The sequence below is a fragment of the Schistocerca gregaria genome, chromosome 1 (assembly GCF_023897955.1).
Source record: "Schistocerca gregaria isolate iqSchGreg1 chromosome 1, iqSchGreg1.2, whole genome shotgun sequence".
In the NCBI taxonomy this organism is placed as follows: domain Eukaryota; kingdom Metazoa; phylum Arthropoda; class Insecta; order Orthoptera; family Acrididae; genus Schistocerca; species Schistocerca gregaria.
In genome coordinates, this window is record NC_064920.1 from 1,058,504,127 (window position 1) to 1,058,531,024 (window position 26,898).

General features: G+C 38.9%; 1 protein-coding gene across 3 annotated transcripts in view; it reads left to right on the plus strand.

Annotated features, from left to right (window-relative positions):
• LOC126281173 (protein MIX23) overlaps positions 1 to 26,898 on the plus strand; it is a 37,106-nt gene that overhangs the window by 1,231 nt on the left and 8,977 nt on the right. The window contains exons 2-4 of one of the 3 annotated variants that reach the window (XM_049979868.1): positions 24,481 to 24,609; positions 25,598 to 25,723; positions 25,806 to 25,952. In XM_049979868.1, the coding sequence (XP_049835825.1) occupies positions 25,613 to 25,723; positions 25,806 to 25,952 (258 nt within the window). In that variant the 5' untranslated portion in view covers positions 24,481 to 24,609; positions 25,598 to 25,612. The remainder of the gene's footprint in view (positions 1 to 24,480; positions 24,610 to 25,597; positions 25,724 to 25,805; positions 25,953 to 26,898) is intronic. The other 2 variants (XM_049979877.1, XM_049979859.1) reach the window with 2 other exon arrangements.

A 26,898-nucleotide genomic window follows, 5' to 3' on the forward strand; every position in this document is an offset into this window, starting at 1 on the left:
AGCTTTGCAAAACTACATTACATGTATTTTTGCTTGATGCTCCAAAGAAGGTATCTCGAACAGAATGACCTCCATGCCAACCAGCTTGGCTCCAAAAACATTGGTCATGCAAAACCCAGATCGCATCTTCTCACATGACATATGGAAAGCCAAAGATCAAGGCAGTTAGGTAGATTCAATATTTTTTGGATAAAGTGAAAAGCATTTGATTCAGTTTCACAACAATTAATAACGAAAGTACTATCAAACAACCATCTGTTGAGATCACCGCAAAAGCCTGAACAATTACAGTCAAAAGGGCTACCAAATGGAATTTGTGACTAGATTGAGAATTTTGTGGTAAGGAGGACACAGCATGTTATCTTGGACGAATAATCACTAACAGGTGTAGAATTGATTGCACCGTTCATATTGTATATTAATGACATCACAGACAATATTAATAGTAACCTCGAACGTTTTGCAGATGATGAAGTTATCTATAGCGAAGTTCTGCCTGTAATAAAATGAAAATACATAGTATATATGATAATAATATCAGTAAGTCACATTTAGAATCAGTATTATTATTCAAATACCTGCGTATATGAAACAACTTGCACGAATAAATGATAAGATAGGCTCAGTTCTAGACGAACCAGTTGTCAGACTTCAGTTCATTAGTAGGATAGTGGGAGAATGAGATCAGTTTGGAAAGGAGGTCACTTACAAAATCTCATGTGATTCAGCCTTGACTAATTCTCAAATCTGTGGGACCCACATCAGACAATACTAACAGGACATTGAATGTACACAAAGAAGGGCTACACAAAAGGTTTGTTTGACGCATGGGAGGATGTCACAGAGATGCAAAAAAACCTGAAATGACAGACACTTGAGGAGAGATGCAAACTACACTGCAAAATCTTGTGTACAAAGCTGATGAACCAGCTTTAAGTGAAGAATCTAGGAATACGCTATGACTCTATACATATATCACTCCTGTATACAGGTGAAGACCACATCAAGGTATTTCAGCAATCATCTATCCTACGTCCAGTATATGAATGGAACAGCAAGAAGCCCTAATAAGTGGTCTAGTGTAAAGTACACTTTGTTGTGCAATTACAGTGGTTTACAGCGTGTAGGTACAAATGTAGAAATGTGTGTCAGTGCAGTTGTGTGAGCCTCAGCTGGTACACATTTAAACATTTGAAGCCTGAAACAAAAAACAAGTAATTAGTGTCATTCATCAAGCTCATATATAGGACAATGGGCTAATTACTTCTGTAATGATTGGCTCGTGTAGTTTGGAAGAAAAACTAAGCTTGTATATTTAAGAAGCATATTGAGAACTCTTAAATTGTATGAATTGCATAAAAAAAAATGCACCACATGCATATCTTCAAACGTGTGGGATTAAATTTACTGTTAAGACAAACCAGTTTGTTTGAATGTGTCATCTGTGAAATCAAAGTTTGCTGCTGTGTAACATTCAGTCCCAAGTTGCTCCACTTGTAACATTTATGGATCCTCCTCGACCTGCTGCCCACAAAGTAGTTGGGACGAGGCACTCGAGCCTGTCTCATTCTCTGATGATGGCCCTCCTGAGTTCATCCAATGTGTGAAGAGGGTACCTGTGACATTGCTTCCAAGCATCAACTGATCTCAGTTGTGCTCAATCATCATCGTGTCTGCAAATACCACAAGCCATTCCAGAAAGACAAAAGTAATGGGAGGCAATACGGACCTTACGACTTATCTTAGAAGAAAGATGAAGGAAATGCAAACCTACATTTCTAGCATTTGTAGACTTAGAGCTTTTGACAATGTTGACTGGAATACTCTCTTTCAAATTCTAAAGGTGGCAGGGGTAAAATACAGGGAGCGAAAGGCTATTTACAATTTGTACAGAAACCAGATGGCAGTTCTAAGAGTCGAGGGACATGAAAGAAAAGCAGTGGTTGGGAAGGGAGTAAGACAGGGTTGTAGCCTCTCCCTGATGTTATTCAATCTATATTGAGCAAGCAGTAAAGGAAACAAAAGAAAAATTCGGAGTAGGTATTAAAATCCATGGAGAAGAAATAAAAACTTTGAGGTTCACCAACGACATTGTAATTCTATCAGAAACAGCAAAGGACTTGGAAGAGCAGTTGAATGGAATGGACTGGACAGTGTCTTGAAAGGAGGATATAGGATGAACATCAACAAAAGCAAAACGAGGATAATGGACGATAAATAGTTTGGACAAGAAGAGAATAGAAGCTTTCGAAATGTGGTGCTACAGAAGAATGCCGAAGATTTGATGGGTAGATCACGTAACTAATGATGAAGTATTGAATAGAATTGGGGAGAAGAGGAGTATGCGGCACAACTTGACAAAAAGAAGGGACCGGTTAGTAGGACATGTTCTGAGGCATCAAGGGATCACAAATTTAGCATTGGAGGGCAGCGTGGAGGATAAAAATCATAGAGGGAGACCAAGAGATGAATACACTAAGCAGATTCAGAAGGATGTGAGTTGCAGTAAGTACTGGGAGATGAAGAAGCTGGCACAGGATAGGGTTGCATGGAGAGCTGCATCAAACCAGTCTCAGGACTGAAGACCACAACAACAACAATGTGAAGTAGCATGAGTGAGAACAATAAGAACCTTAAGGGAAGTTAAGGAACTCTGCTACCAAGGGAAAAAATAACCCACAACAGGTGGCACAAGGATATCATAAATAGCAGACTAGTAATGGCCATAAATGCATACCTGGCCAAAGAAATCCTCCTAGTATAAAAAATAGGCCTTAATTTTATGAAAAAAATTCTGAGACTGGAGCACAGCATTGTCTGGTAGTGAAACAGAAGAATATTGAAAATTAAGTGGATTGAAAAAGTACAGAATGTGGAGGTTCTCTGAAGAATTGACACAAAAAGAAATATGTGGAAAACCCTTCCAAGGGAAGAAGGGGCAGAATGATAGGACACCTGTTAATGACATCACGAAATAACTTTTATGGTGCTAGAGGCAGCTGTACCGGGTAAAAGCTGTGTAGGAAGACAGAGATTGGAATACATCCAGCAAATAATTGAAGATGTAGGTTGCAAGTGCTACTCTAGAGATGAATATGTTGGCATAAGAAAGGAATTTGTGGAGGATCGTATTAAACCAGTCAGAAGAGAGAGAATGCAGCAGAACTTCACGTTGCCTTTTTGGAGTTAACTGGAAAGGCTTTGTTGACCCAACCAGTAGACAGCCACATCCACTATCAATTTGTTCTCCAGGCACACATTATGAACAACAGAACAATTCGGCAGCATAATTACATGTGTAGATTGTGGGAAAGGGAATATCTGGATTGGAATCTGAATCAATGGTGCCACGTTGTACTCATTAGACAGTTCATTCCATTCAGCAAATCATGTAATTCTTCTTCACTTTCACTGAGGATAGTAATATCATCAGAAAGTCTTGTCATTGATATCCTGTCACCATCAATTTCAATTCCACTCTCGAACCTTTCTTTTATCTTCATTATTTCTTCTTTGATTTATCGGTTTACTACTTCCCTGTCTTACAGCCTTTTAATCTGAGCATTTCATTCTTGTTCTTCTACTCTTATTATCCTTCTTGGCTCTTGTAGGTATTGTGTATTGCCCATTTCTTATTGTAGGTTATCCTTATTTTTCTCAGAAGTTCAAAAATCTGCCATCATTTAACATTGGTGAAAGCTTTTTCCAGGTCCCATTGAATCAGTTATTAGGGTTTCTTCCCATTCCATTCACATACGGAGCATGGGAAGAATGATGCCTCTGTGCATACAGTGATTATTCTAACCTTATCCTCATGATTCCTGTGTTAGGATTATATAGGGGGTTGTAGTATATTCCTAGTCATCATGTGAAGCTTGTTCTTGAAACTTTGTTAAAAGACATTCTCGAGATAGTTTACATCTATCTTCAAGAGTCTTCCAGTTCAGTTCGTTCAATATCTCTGTGACTCTCCCACACATAAAAAGGAACCTGTGATCATTGTGCTGCCCTTCTCTGTACAGGGTATTTCAAAATGAATATATGGGTTTTATGGCTTTGTGGTTTGATGGTCAAAGTAGAGAGGATATAAAATGTAGACTGGCAATGGCAAGGAAAGTGTTTCTGAAGAAGAGAAATTTGTTAACATCGAGTATAGATTTAAGTGTCAGGAAGTCTTTTCTGAAAGTATTTGTATCGAGTGTAGCCATGTATGGAAGTGAAACATGGACGATAAATAGTTTGCACAAAAAGAGAATAGAAGCTTTCAAAATGTGGTGCTACAGAAGAATGCTGAAGATTAGATGGGTAGATCACATAACTAATGAGGAGGCATTGAATAGAATTGGGGAGAAGAGGAGTTTGTGGCACACCTTGACCAGAAGAAGGGATTGGTTGGTAGGACATGTTCTGAGGCATCAAGGGATCACCAATTTAGTATTGGAGGGCAGCGTGGAGGGTAAAAATTGTACAGGGAGACCAAGAGATGAATACACGAAGCAGATTCAGAAGGATGTAGGTTGCAGTAGGTACTGGGAGATGAAGAAGCTTGCACAGGATAGAGTAGCATGGAGAGCTGCATCAAACCAGTCTCAGGACTGAAGACCACAACAACAACAACAACAACATGGCTTTCTATCACATATTACATTCACCTTACAATTATAAATAATACAGCAGAGTCCCACTAATCTGAACCCCTGTAATCCGAACGTTCAGTAAATCTGAACATGAAAAATGTTAGTCTAAGTATTGAAAACTGTGCAGTAAATTGCTGTACGTACACAGTATTTTAATTACACTGTACAGTAAACATGTATTACAAAAGTTGTCAAGAAAACATTGGGTTTAAAGAATGCATAACAATGAAAGAAAGGCTGTCAAACTTACTAAAATACAGCGGACATTTTCTCCCTACTTTTTAGATGACAAAAACGTTTATTGTTTTTTGGATTAATAAAGACAGTCTATTATATGACACATAGTTGCACCACTATCTCATAAACATCAAATCAGCAGGTGAAGCAGTGGGCTGTTGCTCCAAATAACATAGTGTGGGGTCAAGGGCTTCAGCTGCGTCACTGTGTGGCACCAGTTCTCCTTTGTCACTTTCTGGCTCATTGTCACTTCTGTCACAGCAGTCCACTTCTTCCTGGTCTTGAGTCACAGCAGCAACTAAATCAGTGTCAGTAAGGTTCTGCACACATGCCCCATCCACTGCAATCCACTCATCTACGTCTCTTTTACTAGCTTCTTCACATCCAGGGTTTGTCTGTACATTTGTAGTAGATTTTCCTCTTCATTTTCACCTAGGTTGTCATGAAATTCAAGAGGTGTCCACAGTTTTCTCCATGATTTTCTCAAAGTTTTTTCTGAAATATTCTGCCATGCCTCAACAGCCCAATAAACAACATCCTTCACATGGGTCTTCTTTATTTTGCCCTCTAAAGGAATGCTATCACCTTGGATCAGCATTCTTAAGAATTGTTTTCTATAAATCAGTTTTAATTTTGCAGTACGCCGTGGTCCATCGGCTGTAGAAGTGGTGTAACTTTTGCCACAATTTCTCCATCGCATAGTTGCTCAATGCTGGGGTGAGACAGCGCATTATCAATCAAAAGTATTCCACAGGGAGACAAATGATTTTCCATAGAAAACCATTGAACAGGGGGAACAAACTGGCCATGAAACCATTCTTTGAACAGCTTATCATCCGTCCATGCTTTTTCTGGTTGCAAAAATATATGGGCAAGGAATTCATATTGCAGTTCTTAAAAGCCCTGGGCCTAGCAGATTTGCTGATCAGCATTAAAGGCAGCTTGTGATTACCAGCAGCGTTGCTGCAAGCTAATAAAGTCACATGATAATTGCACATTTTGAAACCAGGAGAATGGTCTTCTGCTTTTGATGCCCAGCTTTTTGTTGGCAATGCCTTAAAATTAAGGCCAATTGTGTCAGCGTTATAAATTTGTTGGGGAGAATACTTTCCCTCTCTTATCATTTTTTCAAACTCATCCAAGTATTCCTTCGTTGCATCACGGTCAGAAGAAAGCTTCTCTCCAGTAATTGTTAGTTGACAGATTCCATGACGTTTTTTGAATCTGGCCGACCAACCCATACTCGCACTAAAAGACTCATCACCATTCATTAACTTTTTCAGGTAAATAGCCTTCTCCTGAACCAGTGCTCCACTCAAAGGTGTACCCCTTTCTCTCTCCTGCATAAACCATAGGAAAAGAGCTTCATCCACTTTATTGTACTGGGACTGTTTAAAAGTCTGCTAACTTTCAAGTGTTTTTCATGAAGGCATTGCACAGGACTGTTCAAACTTCACTCAGTTCTTCTTCCAATCACAAATGGTTGCTTTACCAACACCCAGTTCCGTTGCCCATTTAGATACATTCTCACCATTGTCTATCCGCTTAAAAGCATTCAGCTTTTCTTTGAGAGTTAATGTTGCTTGTTTCCATTTACTCATGATGAAAATACGTACACCATTACACCTGAATGAATACGTTATAACTGTTACACATGCCAGCGATTGGTAACTAACCTACCAAGCACTTTGCTAGCCAAGTGGCAGTGCACTGACCACAGACACTACAAAGGTCTCAACAGTGCACATCATCAAGGACAGGTAGTGAGGGTGAGCCATTGTTCCCACACTTGTTTCCATTTGTTACCATGGTGTACCTACTTATTTGCTTGGTATACTTCATTCTAGAAACTCGTCACCGTAATTCCGGCTAATCTGAACAAATCGGTAATCCAAACAAGCTCCAGTCCCATTAGTTTGGATTAATGACACTCTACTGTACACCAAATGAAAGAGAAACACAAACAGTTTTTTTACAGTTATTTGGTGTGAATACCTACCACACATCAAGTTGATTGGTGAGTTGTTCTGGAACTGTGATCAGTGTGTCGGGAGTAACTGTTGCAGTAACACTGTTCCTAAAGTTCGGGTAGATCAGCTGGTATCAGAGGCAAATACACATGATTGTGTCAGATTGTGTGTGAGAATGGAGGTCGTGCATAAAATGCTGTGTCATCCGGCCCCTTGCACCCAATCAACTGGTCGGGTACAATGTCCTTTAACTGGTCGTCTACTGAGTTCCATCTTGCTCCCAAATAAAGATGTGTTTTTCACCTTCTTCCCATTGAGGCAAGGGTTGTAGCTGTAGTACATCAAGATAAGAAACAACAGTTACAGTTGATTCACTGAAAAAGAAAGGCCCATAAACTTTCCGTGGGGATATTTCTTGAGGCTATGCGTGAAAGACCCGCACCCGTTCAACACGTTTTTCAGTCACTTTTTCATTCTATGCTCTTCCCAATGCACACAGGTATGCAAACAAAACTGTTTGAGTTGCTCTTTCATTTGGTGTATTATTTGCATTGCCTTAAAACCGGTATGTTCATTTTGAAATACCCTGTATTTGTTCAATATCCCCTGTTAGTCCTATTTGGAGTGTATGCCAGATACTTGAGCAGTATTCTAGGATGAGTCACATGAGTGATTTGTAAGCAATGTCCTTTGTAGACTGTTTGCACTTGCCCAGTGTTCTACCAATAAAACAAAGTCTGCCACCTGCTTTACTCACAACTGAGCCTATGTGATCATTAATTTCATATCCCTACTAAGTTTTACACTCAGGTATTTGTATGAGTTGGCCGATTCCAGCAGTGACTCATTGATAGTATAGTCATAGGCTACTATGTTTTATTGAGTGCACAGCTTTACATTTCTGAACATTTAAGCAGGTTACCAATCTTTACACCACTTGGAAATCTTATCAAGACATGACTGAATAATTATGCAGCTTTTTCAGAGACTACTTCATTGTAGATAACTGCATCATTTGAAAAAAGTCTGGGGTTACTACTAATATTGTCATTAATATACAACATGAACAGCAACGGTCCCAACCCACCTCTCTGGTGTCCTTGACCTTCACTAAAATCAAACTTGTCATCACATAATAGATCCTCAATTTTCTTTTCCATTCTTCTGTACATTATCCTTGTCAGCAACTAGGCTTAATGAGCTGTTAAACTGACTGTACAATAATTCTTGCACTTGTCGGCTTTTTATCGGCTCTTGCAGTCTTCAGAATTGTGTAGATGATGTTTTCCAAAAGTCGGGTGGTATATCATCAGACTCACACATTCTACAAACTGACCTGGATAGTTGTTTTGTTGCCACTTCCCCCAATGATTTTAGGAATTCTGGCAGAATTTTATCTATCCCTTCTTCCTTATTCAATCTTAAAGTCTTCCAAAGCTCTTTTAAATTCTGACTCTGATACTGGATCCCATGACATGACTGAATAATTATGCAGCTTTTTCAGAGACTACTTCATTGTAGATAACTGCATCATTTGAAAAAAGTCTGGGGTTACTATTAATATTGTCATTAATATACAACATGAACAGCAACGGTCCCAACCCACCTCTCTGGTGTCCTTGACCTTCACTAAAATCAAACTTGTCATCACATAATAGATCCTCAATTTTCTTTTCCATTCTTCTGTACATTATCCTTGTCAGCAACTAGGCTTAATGAGCTGTTAAACTGACTGTACAATAATTCTTGCACTTGTCGGCTTTTTATCGGCTCTTGCAGTCTTCAGAATTGTGTAGATGATGTTTTTCCAAAATTCGGGTGGTGTATCATCAGACTCACACATTCTACAAACTGACCTGGATAGTTGTTTTGTTGCCACTTCTCCCAATGATTTTAGGAATTCTGGCGGAATTTTATCTATCCCTTCTTCCTTATTCAATCTTAAGTCTTCCAAAGCTCTTTTAAATTCTGACTCTGATACTGGATCCCATATCTCTTCTATATCAGTTCCTGTTTCTTCTTCTATCATGTCAACACACATCTTCAACCTCATAGAGGTCTTCAATGTACTCTTTCCGCCTATCTGCTGTCTCCTCTGCCTTTAACAGTGGAATTCACATTGCACTCTTAATCTTCCTTTTAGTTTCACTGAAGGTTGTTTTGATTTTTCTATATGCTGAGTCAGTCCTTCCGAGAATAATTTCTTTTTCGATATTTTTTATGCAGTCATTTCACCTTAGTTTCCCTGCACTTCCAATTTATTTCATTCCTAAGTAACTTGTATTCCTGAATTTCCCTGAGCATTTTTGTACTTCCTTCTTTCATCAATCAACTGAAGTATATCTATCTTCTGTTACCCATGGTCTCTTTGCAGTTACCTTCTTCATACCTATGTTTTTTTTTTTCCAACTTCTGTGATTGTCCTTTTTCTTTATGTCCATTCATGAAACTTTCTGGAAGACCAAAACTGTGTGCCAGACCAAGACTCAAAGTGAGACCTCTACCTTTCATGGACAAGTGCTCTACCAACAGAGCTACCCAACCACAACTCACAACATGTTCCAACAGCTTTACTTCTGCCAATACCTCATCTCCTACCTTCTTAACTCACTTGGTAGAGCATTTGTCTGCGGAAGGCAAACATACTGAGTTTGAGTCTCGGTCTGAAACACAGTTCTCTGCCAGGAAGTTTTGTTATATACATTCCTCTTCAAATGAATTGCCTAGTGAGTTATTACTTAGTGCAGCATAGTATCTTAAACTTTAGTCTGCTCTTCATTACTACTAAATGGTGATCTGAGTCTATATCTGTTTCTGGGTATGCCTTACAATCCAGTATCTGTTTTCAGGATCTCTGCCTGTCTATGATCTAAACTAACTGAAATCTATCCCTATCTCCCAGCCTTTTCCAAGTATAACTCCTCCTCTTGTAATTCTTGAACTGAGTATTCACCGCTACTAGCTGAAATTTATTGCAAAACTCAATTAGTCTTTCTCCTCTCTCATTCTCAGTACCAAGCCCATAGTCTCTCATAATACTTTCTTCTACTCCTTCCACTACAACTGTATTCCAATCTCCCGTGACAATTAGATTTCCATCTCCCTTTAACTACTGAATTACCCATTCAGTATCCTCATATACCTTCTCTATCTCTTCATCTTCAGTGTGCAATGTTGTCAGTGTTGCTTTGCTATCAACTCTGATTAGAATAACAGTATCACTGAATTGTTCACAGTAAGTCACTGGTTGCCCTACCTTCCCATTCATAATGAATCCTACTCCAATCATACCATTTTCTGCTGCTGTTGATAGTATCCTGTAATCATCAATCAGAAAGCATTGTCTTCTTTCCATTACCCTTTATTAACCCCTATTATATCTATATTGAGTCGTAGCATTTTCTGTATAAGATTTTCTGGCTTCCTTACCATGTTCAAACTTATGACATTCCACACCTTGACTCAGAGAACATTATCCTTTTGATGGTTAGTTACCTTCCTCTTGGCAATCCCTTACCAGAGATACCAATGAGGGCTAGTTCAGAATCTTTTGCCAATGGAGAGATCATCATGACTTTTTTTTCAACTGCATGCCCCATGTCCTCTGGATACACATTATCTGTCTCTAATGCAGTGGTTTCCATTGCATTCTGCATCCTCATTCTGTTTATCATTGCTGATTCTTCCGCCTTCAGGAACAGTCTCCCACCTCAAGGGCAAGACATGCCCTTAACCTCTGTTCGGTCCTCAGCCCTCTTTGACAAGGCTATTGGCTGAATGAAGATGACTTCTTATGCCAGAAGTGTTTGGCTGCCATTGCTGATGCTTTTTATTCACAGTTTAAGGGATGGAGGCTTCAAACCAGGACCAAGGAGGTTTTGATTACTAATCAAAGACATACCCCTACACCACTGGTGCACCTATGAATCAGACTTTGTAGGCGCCAATCATCGGTGTTGTTGACTACGGTTGATATCTTTGAACAGATCTTCAATTTTTTTCACGCCTCATGATAGCAGCTGAATGTTTGAATGATGTCTGTGTTGTGTTCACCAATTTGGTGGGCTACTTCTCTCACTCACAAACCTTCATGCCATAAAGTGACAATGTACGGACTGTCTAAGCTTGAAATGTCAATTCAAGGCAAGTTGACCAACTGAAAACTCTTCACAAACCACATTCTCTCTTTCACGACTACAGACACAGTATTGCACCACGAATGTGGCTTTTATGTCCATTACACAGGTAGTGATTTCATGTGGGCAAAAGAGGATTAGGACAGCAAAAAACAGAAAATTATGAGGTTGGCGCAGAACTTTTTTTCAGCAGTTTATAATGCTCTTGGCCACATATGTCATACATAATTTATATACTTGTGTGTCATTTGTCCGCCTTTTGATAACAGTATAGGAAAAATCAGTACTGACATGAATAAAAATTGATAAAAAAACAGTAGGCAAGGGGTATTTCTATTTAAACATTGTAAGGGTTGAAAGATTATGTACAACCAACAGTTGTATACAAGACTCAATCTTCATTTTCCACAAAAGCAATTGGTTGTATGTACATGCATCTGAAACCTATGTAAACAACTACAGTCTCCCGTGCTCTTCATTTCCACTGACTCGCATTTCCCAGTTGTATTTACACACTTCGTGTCATCAGTAGAAGGAAAGATTTGCAGAAGCTTAAAAAAAAGAAAAAGAAATATTATTTTACCTTGCCATATTCTTTAAAAATTCATGTTATCTACTTCACTGGCTTTTTCATAAGTATTCTCTACTACCACAAAAGCCAGCTGAGATTGGATATGATCTTAATTTATCTTGCAAGTTGATATAATTTTTATGTTTTATACTGAGGGTGAGCCAGGTACCTAATATACACCAATGTTTTCTAAAAATTTTTTGCAATTTAAGATAATTATCAGCACTGTCAACATGGTGATAGTGACCATGATGTTTGAGATTGTTATCGTTTGCAGTTAAAACAATCTTTTAGCTATTGGAGTCCACTTTATCTGGCAGGATGTGGGGGAGGGGGGGGGGGGGTTCCGTGCTAAGTCATACCATGTTTTGCTGATACTATGGCATCATCATTTTCTTAAGTCAGAAAATAGCACACCATATTAAAAAAAACTTACAATGACAGATCAGCGATAAAATATGTTTGGATCAGTAAAAATAAGCTTGTGTTTTCTTCCGTGCGGGTAGTTAGATGTGGCGAAAACTCTAAGTACTACTGTAGTTTGATGAAGATGTTTGTACAACTGTTAACATACGAATAGTACTGGCGTATATAATATCTGTAATTCTTACTGGTTTTTACTGACTATGTAGCTAGTCAATTTCCTATACACTTAATTGTTAAAGTCTCCAATTATAAATTTCTGCATATACGCACACCTGCTGCCGGTCTATACCGATACATTTAGTAAAAAAATGGTGGCATTACCAAAGTTAGGATCTGTCTGTCAGTTTTGGCATGTGACCTAGTCAAGATGGCCGACATCTGAACTTCAAACATACTAAATATGGTGACCACTACCTCACACATTTCGCTTGCTGATAGACCTCAGTAATAAGCTAAATGTTTAACATACACTATAAAAAGTAACCATCAGGAAAATCACAGGTGAGGCCAAACTAAATCCATTACAGTAACAATCAAAACACCTCTCCAAACAAATATTCACCCAAGAGTAAAGTACACAAAATCATCAACACCCAACCCAAAATTGGAAAAAGCATAACATTGGTATCGTACATTTTGATTGACCTATATAGTTCCAAAGAAGGCAACATACCAGGAACCCACATACAACTCGAAAACCCGATACCGTAAATTTTGCTTTATCTATGCAACTCAAACGAAGACAGCATCACAGGCACAGTTCAAAATCCCGGTATCGCAAATTTCACTTGCCCTATATTGCTCAAACGGACCCAACAATTCTAAGATCCCCCAATTAGGAGAACTAAGTATTATCAAAACCTCCTTGCCGCAGTGATAACACCAGTTCCTGTCAGATCACTGAAGTTAAACACTGCTGGGCTGAGCTAGCACTTGGATGGTTGACCATCTAGTCTGCCGAGTGCTTGGCAAGCGGGGTGCACTCAGCCCATGTGAGGCAAACTGAGGAGCTACTTGATTGAGCAGTAGTGGCTTCGGTCTTGTAAACTGACATAAGGCCTGGAGAGCAGTGTGCTGACCACATGCCTCTCCATATCAGCATCCAGTGATGCCTGTGAGCTGAGGATGACATGGCGCCAGTCAGTGGCCAGTACTGTTGGGGGAGGGGACGGGGTGCACACACACACACACACACACACACACACACACACACACACACACACACACACACACACACACACACACACACACACACACACAAAAAAAAAAAAAAAAAAAAAAAAAAAAAAAAAAAAAAAAAACCACACACACACACACACACACACAGGCAGAGAGAGAGAGAGAGAGAGATACACACCTCGTTTGAGATGCAAAGATATTCCTCGTTTCATAAATTCCACACACTGTCGACACGTCACACATTCCACTGCATAGACACATGGCTGGAGAAATTAAAAGTAGCTGCAACTAACAAAAGACTATTAAATACCATTGTAAGGTTGATACACAGTACCAAATAAAACACCAAAGAGATAAAAATAAGCTTTCAAACAATTAATAACATGGTGAACAAACAATTTCAAAACAGAAAATGAATCAGTAGCCAGTAACTATCAACTCACTGACTAACCAACAGAAACAAACTCCCAAAACACTGAGTAACACACATCACAAAGTCCAATGCCACACTAACTTCATTCACAAACAATTGAAAAACATAAACATCCCACACACTCTGCAAACACAATCCATTTCCAACACACCCATGTCTCAACATCGTCGCACAAAACAACACAGTTAACTCATGAGTCAAAGCCGATGGGTGTTATCCCACTTTTCAGTTGACTCTTAATTACTGTAGTATATATTAACTTTATAGTGCTGTGAATTTGAGGAGTATTTTTATTTGAAAATTTTAGAGTCAGTTTTGATTATATGAGTTTCCCATGTCTATACTCACCTACTATAACCCAAAGAAGTCAGTTACTGTAATTTGAGAACTTTCCAGTTGCTCATATACAGGCCCTAATCAGAATTTTTACATTTTTTTGTTGTTCTTTGTGTTTAGGTTATTGATTCGTGATGATTTTAATTCAAGTATCTAACAGATGTTGGACTGAAATGGTCTATAGACGTTACTGGCTCTTTGTAATTGAGTACCAATCATAATTATCTACTCAGTTAGGTCCTAGAGGTAGTAGTACCCTGATACATAATGTAACATGAAGCTAAATAAACATATACCTGACCTGTTGTAAACAGAGTGTCTGATTTCAGAATGAAATTTTCACTCTGCAGCAGAGTGTGTGCTGATATGAAACTTCCTGAAGGTTAAAACCGTGTGCCGGACCGAGACTCGAACTCGGGACCTTTGCCTTCCGCAGGCAAGTGCTCTACCATCTGAGAGCGTGACTCATGACCCATCCTCACAGCTTCAATTCTACCAGTACCTCATCTCCTACCTTCCAAATTTCACAGATGCTCTTCTGCGAACCTTGCAGAACTAGCACTCCTGTTAGAAAGGATATTGTGGAGACATGGCTTAGCTACAGCTTGGGGGATGTTTCCAGAATGAAATTTTCACTCTGCAGTGGAGTGTGCACTGATATGAAACTTCCTGGTAGATTAAAAATGTGTGCTGGACCGAGACTCAAACTCAGTACCTTTGCCTTTTGTGGGCAAGTGCTATACTATCTGAGCTACCCAAGCACGACTCATGACCCGTCCTCACAGTTTTCGGCCAGAAGGCCTTCTTCTGAAATGTACAGTATAAAAACAAACATTCACGCAAATACAGCTCACACACTCATGACCACTGCCTCTAGCTGCCAAAATGATGACAATTTTGAAGTTCACAGGAAGGTAAACATTCATATTAACATTGAACATATTTATGAATAAACTTTAAATTAAAATAAAAAATTAAATACAGTACTGGGGAAAAGTAAATGAAAGATTACATTGTTACTGGTATCATTGTCTCTTCAGAAAAGCATATTAATTCTGTAAAATATTCCAATTTAGTAATGACACAAAAATACTTCCATACATACTATAACACTTTTTTTAAGTTGTGATGATGTTCTCATATTCTACCTGAAACTGATAACTCTGAAAATAAATGCGAAATATTGCTATAATGAGATTCATGAAAAGTAGACATGAAGGATGAAATTATTTCTGTTAAGAGGAATGAGAAAGTTATGAGTACAGTCCATTTGTAACAAATACAAGGGTTGACTGAAAGGTAATGCCTCCACATTCGTAATTCTTCAATAGTTGGCAACATGGGTTTGTGGCAGGTACTGGTTGTTCTGTAGCCTCTTCTCTGCAGCTCCAGTTGGTGGGAAGCTTTAGCAATGAATGGTTGTATTGTTGCAGTGTAAAGTATGGAAACATGCACAGACGGTCGGTCAGTGCGATGTAAGTTACATGCAGTCATTGAATTCTTGATAGCAGAAGGTGTCACCCCAAAGGAGATTCATCAGAGAATGAGAGCAGTTTATGGTGACTGTGTTGATGTGAGTACTGTGCATAATTGGGCGAGTAAGTTTAAAGATATTGAGGTGGGAACGTCTAACCTGCATGACAAACAAATAGATGGACGTCCTGTGACAGCCACCACAGAGTTTCACAAGCAAAATGTTGACAGATTGATTCAGGACAATCGTCGTATCACTCAGAGAGAAATTTCAAACAAAATCGGCATTTCACAAGAGCGTTTGGGTCACATTATTGGGGCACATTATCGGAAGATCTGTGCACGGTGGATACCCCGGATGTTGACTCCTGAAATGAAAACACACAGACTTGAAATTTGCCATGAACTCCTCTCGCATTATGAGAATGAAGATGATGCCTTTCTCCATCCAATTGTGACAGGAGACGAAATAAGGGTACACCATTATGACCTGGAGATGAAAAGTCACTCTATGGAATGTCAACACAAAGACTTGCCCCATAAAAAGAAATTCAAGATGCAGCCGTCAGCTGGAAAAATAATGGCCACAATGTTCTGGAAAGCAGATTGTGTTATCCAAGTTGATTTCCTTGATCGTGGAACAACAATAAATTCAGAGCATTACATCACAACGCTGTGAACTCTGAAAAGATGGCTAACAAGGGTCTGAAAGGAAAAGGGAAATGTTTTCCTGCAGCACGACAATGCCAAACCACACACTTCATGTGCCCCCACAGCAGAACTTCAGAGATCGACTCTCATCATCATATGGCATCCTCCACACAGTCCAGATTCAGCACCAGCTGACTTCCATCTGTTCCCGATAATGAAAGACAATCTTTGGGGACGTCATCATGCTTCTGATGAAGACATTGAGAGAACTGTGAGACTTTGGTTGCGGAAACAGAGTGTCGACTTCTTCTGTGATGGCTTCAGAAAACTTGTTCATTGTTGGCAGAAATGTATCCAATTGGCTGGTGATTATGCGGAAAAGTGAATATTGGTAATTAAAAATCACATTCGAAGGATTATTTGTGCATTTGATTTATTAAAATATTCCCATCCAAACCCAATTAACGAAAGTGAAGGCATTACTTTTCATTCAACCCTCATACGTTGATAGAAGTTGTGACCACATATACTACAAATTGCAGCCATAACAATAATTGTAACTATTACTTCATAAAACAATTACCAAGTGTTTGCAGGGAGTAAAGGTTGTGACAAAGCAGGTGGATTCCATGTAGCTGTTAATTATCCACCCCCCCCCCCCCCATTTTTTTGCAAATATCATTGATATGAAAATTTATATGGCACATACACAATACTAAAAACTATGAATATTAATCAGAGCTTAGCTAAAGTAACTTTATTCTTTTAATTAATTAGAACTCATAAGTGTGATTAGTTTACCTGAAAACTGAACACTAGAAATACCAGTAATTTCAAACTTAGTTATTATTTGTTCATATGCCAACAAATGGCTGTTTGCTAACTTCCTGACAATGTAGATGAAAAAGCCATGCAAAGAATGGTAGCATTTATACACCTTTGGAAATACGTTAGCAACTTTTGCACTCATTTAATTCTGGAGTAATTAGCATTCACAGTTAAAACATTGTTATTGAAACAGAATAAGATGTTTTAGAAAAATAGACAGCGTAATTCTATAGTCATTATTGTTGTATCTAAAAGTTCAGATTCAGAAGAGTCTCCCTCCACTGTTCAGTTAATCAGATGCATAAATGTTTAATTGCAATTTGTAAAAGCCAGTGAATGACAATAGATAAATGTAGCTCTAATTATTGTAATTTTATAAAAGAGAAGCTGCTGGAAGCCTTTTTAGTCAGCCTGTGGAAGATTATGAAATGTGCAATGTCTATGTCCGCTGATAAGGGAAATGTACCAAAGATGCTTTGGCATCAGTTATAAGTCAGGAAATGTATTGTATTTTATATAAATTCTGTATTTGAGAGTTTAATTACTGACTGTTTCAAATGGTAAGTTGGATGTTGAATGCGTAATAGTATCACGGACTGTGCCAAACGTCAACAATGCTTCTGTGATAATAGCATCAGACTGTGAACTGTGCTACTTCCAAATTATACTTAAAGTGCACTTCATTTTCATTTTGAAATAATGGTTACACTTCAAGGACAGTGAGTTAAGAAGTTTAATCAGCAACTGTGTTAACTATCTGTTTGTCACATGTAAACTTTTGTGTCTCTTCAATGTTAGATTACTGCTCTCACGAACAATCCCTTTATAGGACATTGACTGCGTGTAGTATGTAGCTAATCATTTATCTGTGCATAAATTATGTTAGATGAGACTTGATCTGACCATGAACAGTATTTAATTCTGCAATCAAAGAGCAAGTAAAATATTAGATTTCCAAATCCTGTGTGGATCACAATATTCGTAGTACACTGTCTCTACCACTAATTTCCAGCCAGATTCAATGGAGGTACTGCTACTGAGGGAATTTTTTGCACTGGTAAATATGGTTGAGCTTTAAGACAACAAATCACTGTATAGCTGAGAGGGCAATGGGCACATAAACTCCCTCTGAAACAAAGAAAACTATCAGGGCTCTCAAAGGGGAACATTCTCCTGAGGTACAGCACCAAGTCATTTGAGCTCGCTTACTGCATTGTAGCCTTGTTCTCCCACTATAATTTTTAACTCCTGCATGTTCCTACTCTATCAGATTAATTATCCCTTGATGGCTTAGGATATGTGCTATCAACAAATCACTTCTTGTAGCCAATTGTGTGCTGAAGCTCTTTCACGTCAATTTGATTTATTTCCTCCTCATTAGTTATCTGATTTGCGCATCTAATATAAAGTACATTTCTGCAACCATTTGTCAAAAGCTCTCTTCTCATCTGTACTATTTATCACCACATTTCACTTCCACATAAGGCTATGCTGCACCCATATACGTCGAGAAAAGTGTCCTCAACACTAAAACTTAAATTAGATGTTACATATTTTGATTACTCTGAAAACCTTTTCTTGCCATTGTCAGTGTTCATTTTATGTTCTCTTTACTTCTACCCTCAATTATTTTGCTACTCAAATAGCAAAACTCGTCTACTACCTTTAATTTCTCATTTCTGAATCGAATTCCTTCATCACTATCTGACTTAATATGACTACACTCTATTCCCCTGTTTTGCTTTTATTGGTGTTTCTTTTACATCTCATCTAGAGACTAACCATTCCAATCAGCTGATCTTCCAAGGCCTTTCCAATTTCTGTACAGAATGACAGTGTCATTGGCAAATCATAGTTTTTTTTAAATGTAATTAATTTTTTTGAGGAAAATGCAAAGCAGGAAAGTCTAGAAGGCGAATGCAGAACTGCAGAAGTATGTTTGGCTATAGGATTTTGATTACAGAAAAATCAAAGAAAACTCTGGGAAACAGAGAAGCAACTGTATGGCCGTCAAGAGCACAGATAGCAATCCAATATTAAGGAAAAATAGAAAACTGGAAGGTTAAAGTAATATGTAGAATGTTCATATACACAAAAGAAAATTTAAGACAGTAGTGTGGAAAGGGAAGACACTTGGTGTAGATGACCATGTCACAGAATTTTGAAGATATTTGGAGGAGTCAACCACGCCAAAACTGATTTGTTTATTGCTTTTGCAAAATGAATCTGTAGTCTCCGTATGTATTGCAAGTTGTAAATGCATACTGCGATAACAGCAATAATTGAAACAATGAATTGATAAAACTATTTCAAAGTATTGCAAGGAGTAAATTGAGTGCTTGATACACACATAAAAAAAGACTAAAAGCAGAAAGCTTTTGGCCAAAGTATACAGACTCTGCAAACCTCTGTGAAGGGCAAGGCAGTGTGTACTTAGATTGTATCATATGTTAAGGTTTCTTCTTGTTCCAATGATGTATAGAGCAAGGGGAGGATAACTGCTTAAAACCCTCTTTGCATCCTGTAATTAATGTAATCTTGTCTTTGAGGTCTCTGCAGAAATGATACTCTATGTAATCAAAAGTAACCAGACACCCCAAAAAACACATTTTTCATGTTAGGTGCATTGTGCTGTTACTTACTGCCAGGTACTCCATATCAGCAATCTCAGTAGTCATTAGATATCGTGAGAGAGCAGAATAGGGTGCTCCGCAGAACTCACGGACTTCGAATGTCATCAGGTGATTGGATGTAACTTGTTTCTGTATGTGAGATTTCCACACTGCTAAACATCCCTAGGTCCACTGTTTCCGATGTGCTAGTGAAATGGAAATGTGAAGGGACACGTACAGCACAAAAGCGTACAGGCTGACCTTGTCTGTTGCCTGACAGAGACCACCGACTGTTGAAGAGGGCCGTAATGTCCAATAGGCAGACATCTGTCCAGGCCATTGCATAAGAATTCCAAACTGCATCAGCATCCACTGCAAGCACTATGACAGCTAGGTGGGAGGTGAGAAAATTTGGATTTCATGGCCAAGCGGCTACTCAGGAGCCACACATCACACCAGTAAATTTCAAACGATGCCTCACTTGGTGTAAGGAGTATAAACACTGGATGACTGAACAGTGGAAAAACGTTGTGTGGAGTGATGAATCATGGTACACAGTGTGGCAATGCAATGGCAGGGCGTGGGTATGGTGAATGCTCAGTGAATGTTATCTACCAGTGTGTGTAGTGCCAACAGTAAAATTCGGAGGTGGTGGTGTTATGATGTGGTCATGTTTATCATTGTGGGACCTTGCACCCATTGTTGTTTAGTGTGCACTTTAACATCACAGGCCTACACTGATGTTTTAAGCACTTCCATGCTTTCCACTGTTGAAGAGCAATTTGGGGATGTTGATTGCATCTTTCAACACAATCGAGCACCTGTTCATAACGCATGGTCTGTGGCAGAGTAGTTACACGGCAATAACATCGCTGTAATGGACTGGCTTGCACAGAGTCCTTACCTGAATCCCATAGAACCACCTTTGGGATGATTTGGAATGCCAACTGCATGCCAGACCTTCCTGACCAACACCAGTATCTCTCCTCAGTGCAACACTCCATGAAGAATGGGCTGTCATTCCCCAAGAAACCCTCCAGCACATGATTGAACGTATGCCTACAAGAGTAGAAGCTGTCATCAAGGCTAAGGGTGGACCAACACCATATTGAATTCCAGCATTACCGATAGAGAACGCTACGAACTTGTTAGTCATTTTCAGCTAGGTATCCAGATACTTTTCATCACATAGTGTATATATGGGGCTGAAGTACATTTAACATGATATGGTTCTTGAAAATTTATAAGTAGCATTTTGTGGAACGATAGGAGTCGGTAGCAGCCAGGACCACTGCTTCTCAGTGCACTGTGGTACCACGAGCAAATATTTTTGTTTCGCTGTCAGATATTTTGATGCCACCTATGAGAGGCACTGTGTTTCACAACAATATTATGCTCACAAATACTTATTAGTTAGAGGTAGGAATAATACTACCATAAGGTGGAATTTCTCAAAGTTGTGTTCTCCATTGACAAGCTCTTCCTTCCTGTATAACTGAATAAAGTTTGAAAATTTTTCTCATGTGCGAGTGTCGCATTTTGTACGCCACACACCTTGACTATGACATGCACGGTAATTGATCAGATAGCTTCCGTTTCATGGCTTATCTGACACTGCTGACCCTGGCGTGATTTAAACACACAATAGCACTGAAAGGATAAGGTTGTAACAAAACATTATCATTGACTGAACGTGTACCTTCAGTCTCTTGGCGCACTGTGCACTTACCATCCTTCTAGCCACAGAATCTGGCATTGTGGTTCAACCAAGTGGAAGCCAGTTTCCTCTACATGGGCATTACAGCAGATTTGCCAAATTCGTGATCATGGTAAGCTGTGTGGAAGATAAATATGCCGTGGAGATGGAAGATGTGATCATTGCTCTGCTTATGAAAAAATGGAGACAGAACTGTGTATTAGGACGTATGCATTGCATGAGGAATTAATCAGATAAGTTTTAACACAAGAAGAAGTTGATGGCAGGAAACTGTCACAATATTTTAGACATTTACGGAGTAAAGATGACATTAGTATCAACCATGATAGTCTTCTGCATACATTGTGGAGTAGTTGTCAGCCACTTCAAGTGAAGGCTATTATAGTGACACAGACCGACATGGCTTGGGCACAGTGGCTGAATAGGCTCGTAAAATATTCAGCACAATCATTCCCATGTCAGTAAATGCAGTCACAGTGCCATGCAACAGCTTGTCAATGCCCCTGGTGTCACACACCATTCATGACTCTGTGGCAGCCAAGGTTGATTTGTTGACTAAACAGATTGGTGAACTGTTGACTAAGCAGGATCGCAGCAAGGACAGTGGACATACTACAAGAAATCTAGAAGTCACTCTACAACTGCCTCTTCAGCATCTGGTACAAGTGAAACCTTTGTCTGTTGGTACTATAAAAGATTTGGAGACTAGGCGCATAAATGTACTAGGCCTTGCATCCATCCAAATGCCAGCAGAAATCGGACATAGCCACATCAGCTGATTGCCAGGATGCATTGCAGCGCCTTCTCACAAATGTCTGCAAGTTCGATTGAAAACATAGAGTAGACATTGGATCAAACCTATGCATATTTCCACACATGCTGTTACACAACAGGCAACCAGCGGCCACCTTCTGCCTGACAACAGCTAATAATTCTACCAAAGCAATGTGTGGTACACTGCGGATTAAGGGGATCTTGGATTTTGGTGTGAACTGGCATGGGACTTGACAGTTGCAACTGTGTTAGAACCCATTATAGGGGGAGAAGTTTTCAGCGTAGTGTCAACTGTTAGACATGGCAAACACTCAACTAGTTGATGGCATTACCGACTTAGTAATCTCAGTTTTCATATGAAATGCAGTAGCATACACTGGTGTCCTGTTGACTCTAATGTTTATCCGCAGACCGTCTGGCCATAGCAAAAGCTGAGTTCAACAGCATGTTTCAGGACTGTGTTATGTGCCGGTCGAGCAGCAGTCCTTGATTGCCCCCATTTTGCTTAGTGCTTAAGAAGTGTGGTGCTTGGCGCTTGTGCGCAGTTATCAAACCCTCAGTACCAGAACTGTGCTGAAACGATACCCCGTACCCTTAGTATGAGATTTTACCTACATGCCAAGTGGTATGACTTTATTTGGTGTTCTAGACTGCACCAAGGTGTACACTCAGCTTCTAGTGTCGGAGGTAGACATACTGAAGATGACCATAATAACTCCATTTGGTTAATTCGAGAGTCATTTTGTAATATTTTGCCTCCGAAACTCTGCACAAACTTGGCAAAGGTTTATAGATTCGACATGGTCTCCCCTTTTCCTTTGTGTATTTTGATGGTATCCTGTTTTTTTTTTTTTTTTTTTTCTGCCTTGCCAGAACAGTACGGCATAGTTTTAAACACCATTAAATGCATTTTTGGCCGGACACAGATTGACTTCCTGGGCTGTAAAATCTCATCATGACGTTCACTACCTATATCTGAGAAAGTTGAAGCCATCTTATAAATTCCTCCACCAAGAACCTTCAAAGAGCTGCATATCTTCCTCAGTCTACTTAACTTGTGTCACCGACATTTGCCACATGTGGTTCAGTTGCAAGAACTGGCAATAGCAGCACTAACTGGCCCAAAGAGCTAAGGTAACTTGCCAGTTCCCTGGATGAATAGCGTGGACCGTAAGCCTGATGCTCATGAATGGCAACATCCTGATGCAAGGATGGGCTCAGAGGTGTAGAGAGTATTTTTGCATCAAAGTCTTTTTGTCAGGACAAAAATTTCCATAGGGTTTAATGCACATCTGCTAATATGTTACTCATTATCAGCATTGAGTTACGCCGTTCATTGATCCCAGCAGTTTTTGTTTGATCTCCTCTTGAGGATCTGAAAATACTTGTTCCTGATTTATTTTATATAAATAAGATTTGTGAAATCTGCTGTTGTTTTTTTCCCTGCTAAAATTTCTTGGCTCTCAACAAACCTGTTAACAAGGCCATCAAATGCCACTCTTAGTGACTCTTGGTAAAAATGCCAAATTAATTTCTTTTTTACATTTGTAGACTTTTGTGGACAGAGACAATTATAATAAAATTCTTCTGTGTTACCGAGCGAGGTGGCGCAGTGGTTAGACATTGGACTCGCATTCAGGAGGACGACGGTTCAATCTTGCGTCTGGCCATCCTGATTTAGGTTTTCCGTGATTTCCCTAAATCACTCCAGGCAAATGCCGGGATGGTTCCTTTCAAAGGGCACGGCCGACTTCCTTCCCCGTCCTTCCGTAATCCGATGAGACCGATGACCTCGCTGTCTGGTCTTCCCCGAAACAACCAACCAAAACCTTCTGTGTTGTAGACTAAATTATTTTATTATTGATAAATTTGTATCATCTTGTGATGCACACAAGGATGAATACTGGAAAAAATACAGTTTACAAGTGATGTCAAATAGAAAGTCGTGAGAACTGGCACTTTGTTCTGTACAATGACTTTACACACCATATATGATGATCACACAAACTTGTTGCTCTGGTGTATTGAGAGTGTGGTGGAGCTGATGTTTCTTTTATGTGAGACAGTAAGCCGTGTGCTGGTGTGAACCGATAGCTGTGACATCAGTATCTGAACTGGAGGAAGTGTTTTCTTTGAAGAATATGACACAATCTAAAACCGAGAAGAATTTGTGGTAGCCAACTTTTGATTAACGTTAACTAAAATTTTCATTGATGCTTGGCAGAACACAATAATAATATTAAAAAAAGGAAAACATTTCATAATGTTCTGAAAATCATTACAGAATATTAGAAAGTGTTTTTCATTTTAATACAATTTTGGATTATTTGTTCAGGAAGAACACCTGAATAAAATTTTGCTGTGACCTATTTCACCATCAAATATCTAGTCAAAATCTACTGTCATGAACTCAAGTCAGTTACACCAATTCATTGACTGTTTTGCAATGATAAGATGTGACCCTATTATGTGATGTATTGACCATTACCATTTGTTCTAGAAGCTGGGCATCATAGTGCAAAGAAATATCTACCTTTGAGATGCAGTCATTTTTATATTGACAATACTCTGGAGACCAGTTATTGTTGTGGTGCAACTTAGTTGCAGTTGGACTCCCGGCCAGGATGGAGTGAGTCAAGTTTGGATAATGCATTTGTCAACAGTGCTCAGTAGCCATCTCAATGCTTTTATAGCTTGTCTGTGCCATGCTTGGTCATTGCTTAAGTTTCAGTGCGGAAGCGACCAGTAGCTAATTGTGGCATGTAAACTGAAATGCTGATTGTTATCAAAATATTAATGTTTAGTGAGTATTTGAATATACTATAATTCATAACACCTTAACAATCGATGTTCTCACTTGAAACAATTATCATAATATCCCTGGAGGAATTATTTCATGAGATAAGCTGTGCAGAAAGTTTGTTGGAAAAGTAAGAAGAGACTGTTACTTAATGTAGTGGGCCTGGAGGAATACCAACAGGGTTATAGTGTGTCACTTAATCAGCAAACAGCCTTGCAGTGATGGTAACTCTGGTTCCTGTCAGATCACTGAAATTAAGTGGTTAATACTGCAGTGGATGACCATCTGGATCTGCTGAGTGCTGTTGGCAAGTGGGGTGCACTCAGCCCACACGAAACCAATTGAGGAGCTACTTGACTGAGAAGTAGCAGCTCCAGTCACAAAAACTGACACCAGCTGGGAGAGTGGTGAGCTGACCACATGCCCCTCCATAGCCTCATCTATGATGCCTGTCAGCTGAGAATGACATGGCAGTCGATCAGTAACACTGGGCCTTCCAAGATCTGTTCGGACAGAGTTTACTTTAGTTTTTATGTTACTTAATAAAGTTAAATGGGTCCTACAATAAAGGCATAGGAATTTTCTCAAGGCAATACTTGGAAATCTGATCCAAAACTACAAGAGGATGAAACTGCTGCACTTCTGACCACAGATAAAAAAATCATTGCACTGGTGGGTTGCTCTATAGATAATTTTATGACTGCACTTTAACATAGTTCCTGAGAGGAGAAACATCTCTTATTGCTTACAGAGGGAAAAAAAAAAAAAATGATCATAATTATAGCTGCAGAATGAGTGTATTTCTTTTTAATTTCAGGATGCATTGAAAAAAATGAGGACTGTTGATGACAAAATTGTGTATATGCTGAATACGTCTATACCAACAGAATCATTTAAAGGGCAAGTTGATCCAACAGCGACGTGCAAACAGCTTTATGAAGAGGTATGATTTATTTGTACTTTTTAGTTACTGCTGTTGCATAAAGTGCTTTCTTGTGAATAGCATGCATATTTTTTCATTCCAGCTGAAATCCAGTTATGATACAAGAGAAGCAGCCATTAAAAAATGTATTACTTTAACTGCAGAGCGAGTCAAAGAGCTGAAGGTTCAAAGGGAAAGTAGAGTTGATGATATTAGCCTCCTGAAGAATCTACGCAAAGAACAAACAAAGGTAAAAAACCAAAAATTGAATGTTCATTTACTTTTTTTTTACAGTACTGCATGATTTTGCTGTATAACTGAACAAAATAAAGACTCTCACCTGCATTCATTTATTCATTTCCTAAAGCTACCTTGTTATTCCATCCATATTGTTCTTGCCATTTTCTTCCAATTCACATTTCTGTTTCCTCTAACTGGGTTCTTTCTTGTCTCCAAAATGTCCAGCTTTCAAATCCACAGACAAGTGTTCTCGGCACAAATGATTTTGTAGATTTCTGCATTGATGTGTTTTCCTAGTAAAAATGTTTTTCTTTCCCACAAATTCTTGTTTTTCTAATGACATTCTTTACTTCTGTTAAACAAGTGTTGTCTTATGTAATTATGTTGCTGAGGTAGCAGAACAACTTTACTTGATTGACTTTAGTGACATTAGTTTTCCTCACATTGTTAATCCCTTTAATATTTTTCACCTAGTTGTTGTTACTTAAGATTTTTCCCTGTTTACCTGCTACATGTGATTCACTTCCATATCTGAATGTGAAACCAACTATGTCATCAGCAGTCTGATGCAGTGTTTCTTTTTTCAGTGGGTTTTAATGTTTTCAGATTTTGTATAGCTTCTCTGTCGTACATATTAGAGTTGGCAAGAAAATAAATTTATGGCATAACATGAGTAAAAGAAGTGACCGGTTGATAGAACACATTCTGAGACATCAGGGAATCACCTGTTTAGTATGGGAGGGTTGGAGGGAAGTGTTGTGTGTAAAAATTGTAGAAGGAGACCAATAGACAAATACAGTAGTAGCATGGAAAGCTGCATCAAAGAAGTCTTCAGACTGAAAACCACAGCAACATGAAGACAAAAGACAGCATTAAGTTGCCTCTTCCTTGATTTTAGCCTTCGTTTCTGAACTCTTCATATTAATTTTTGCTTTCTTATTGTAGTACACTTCATA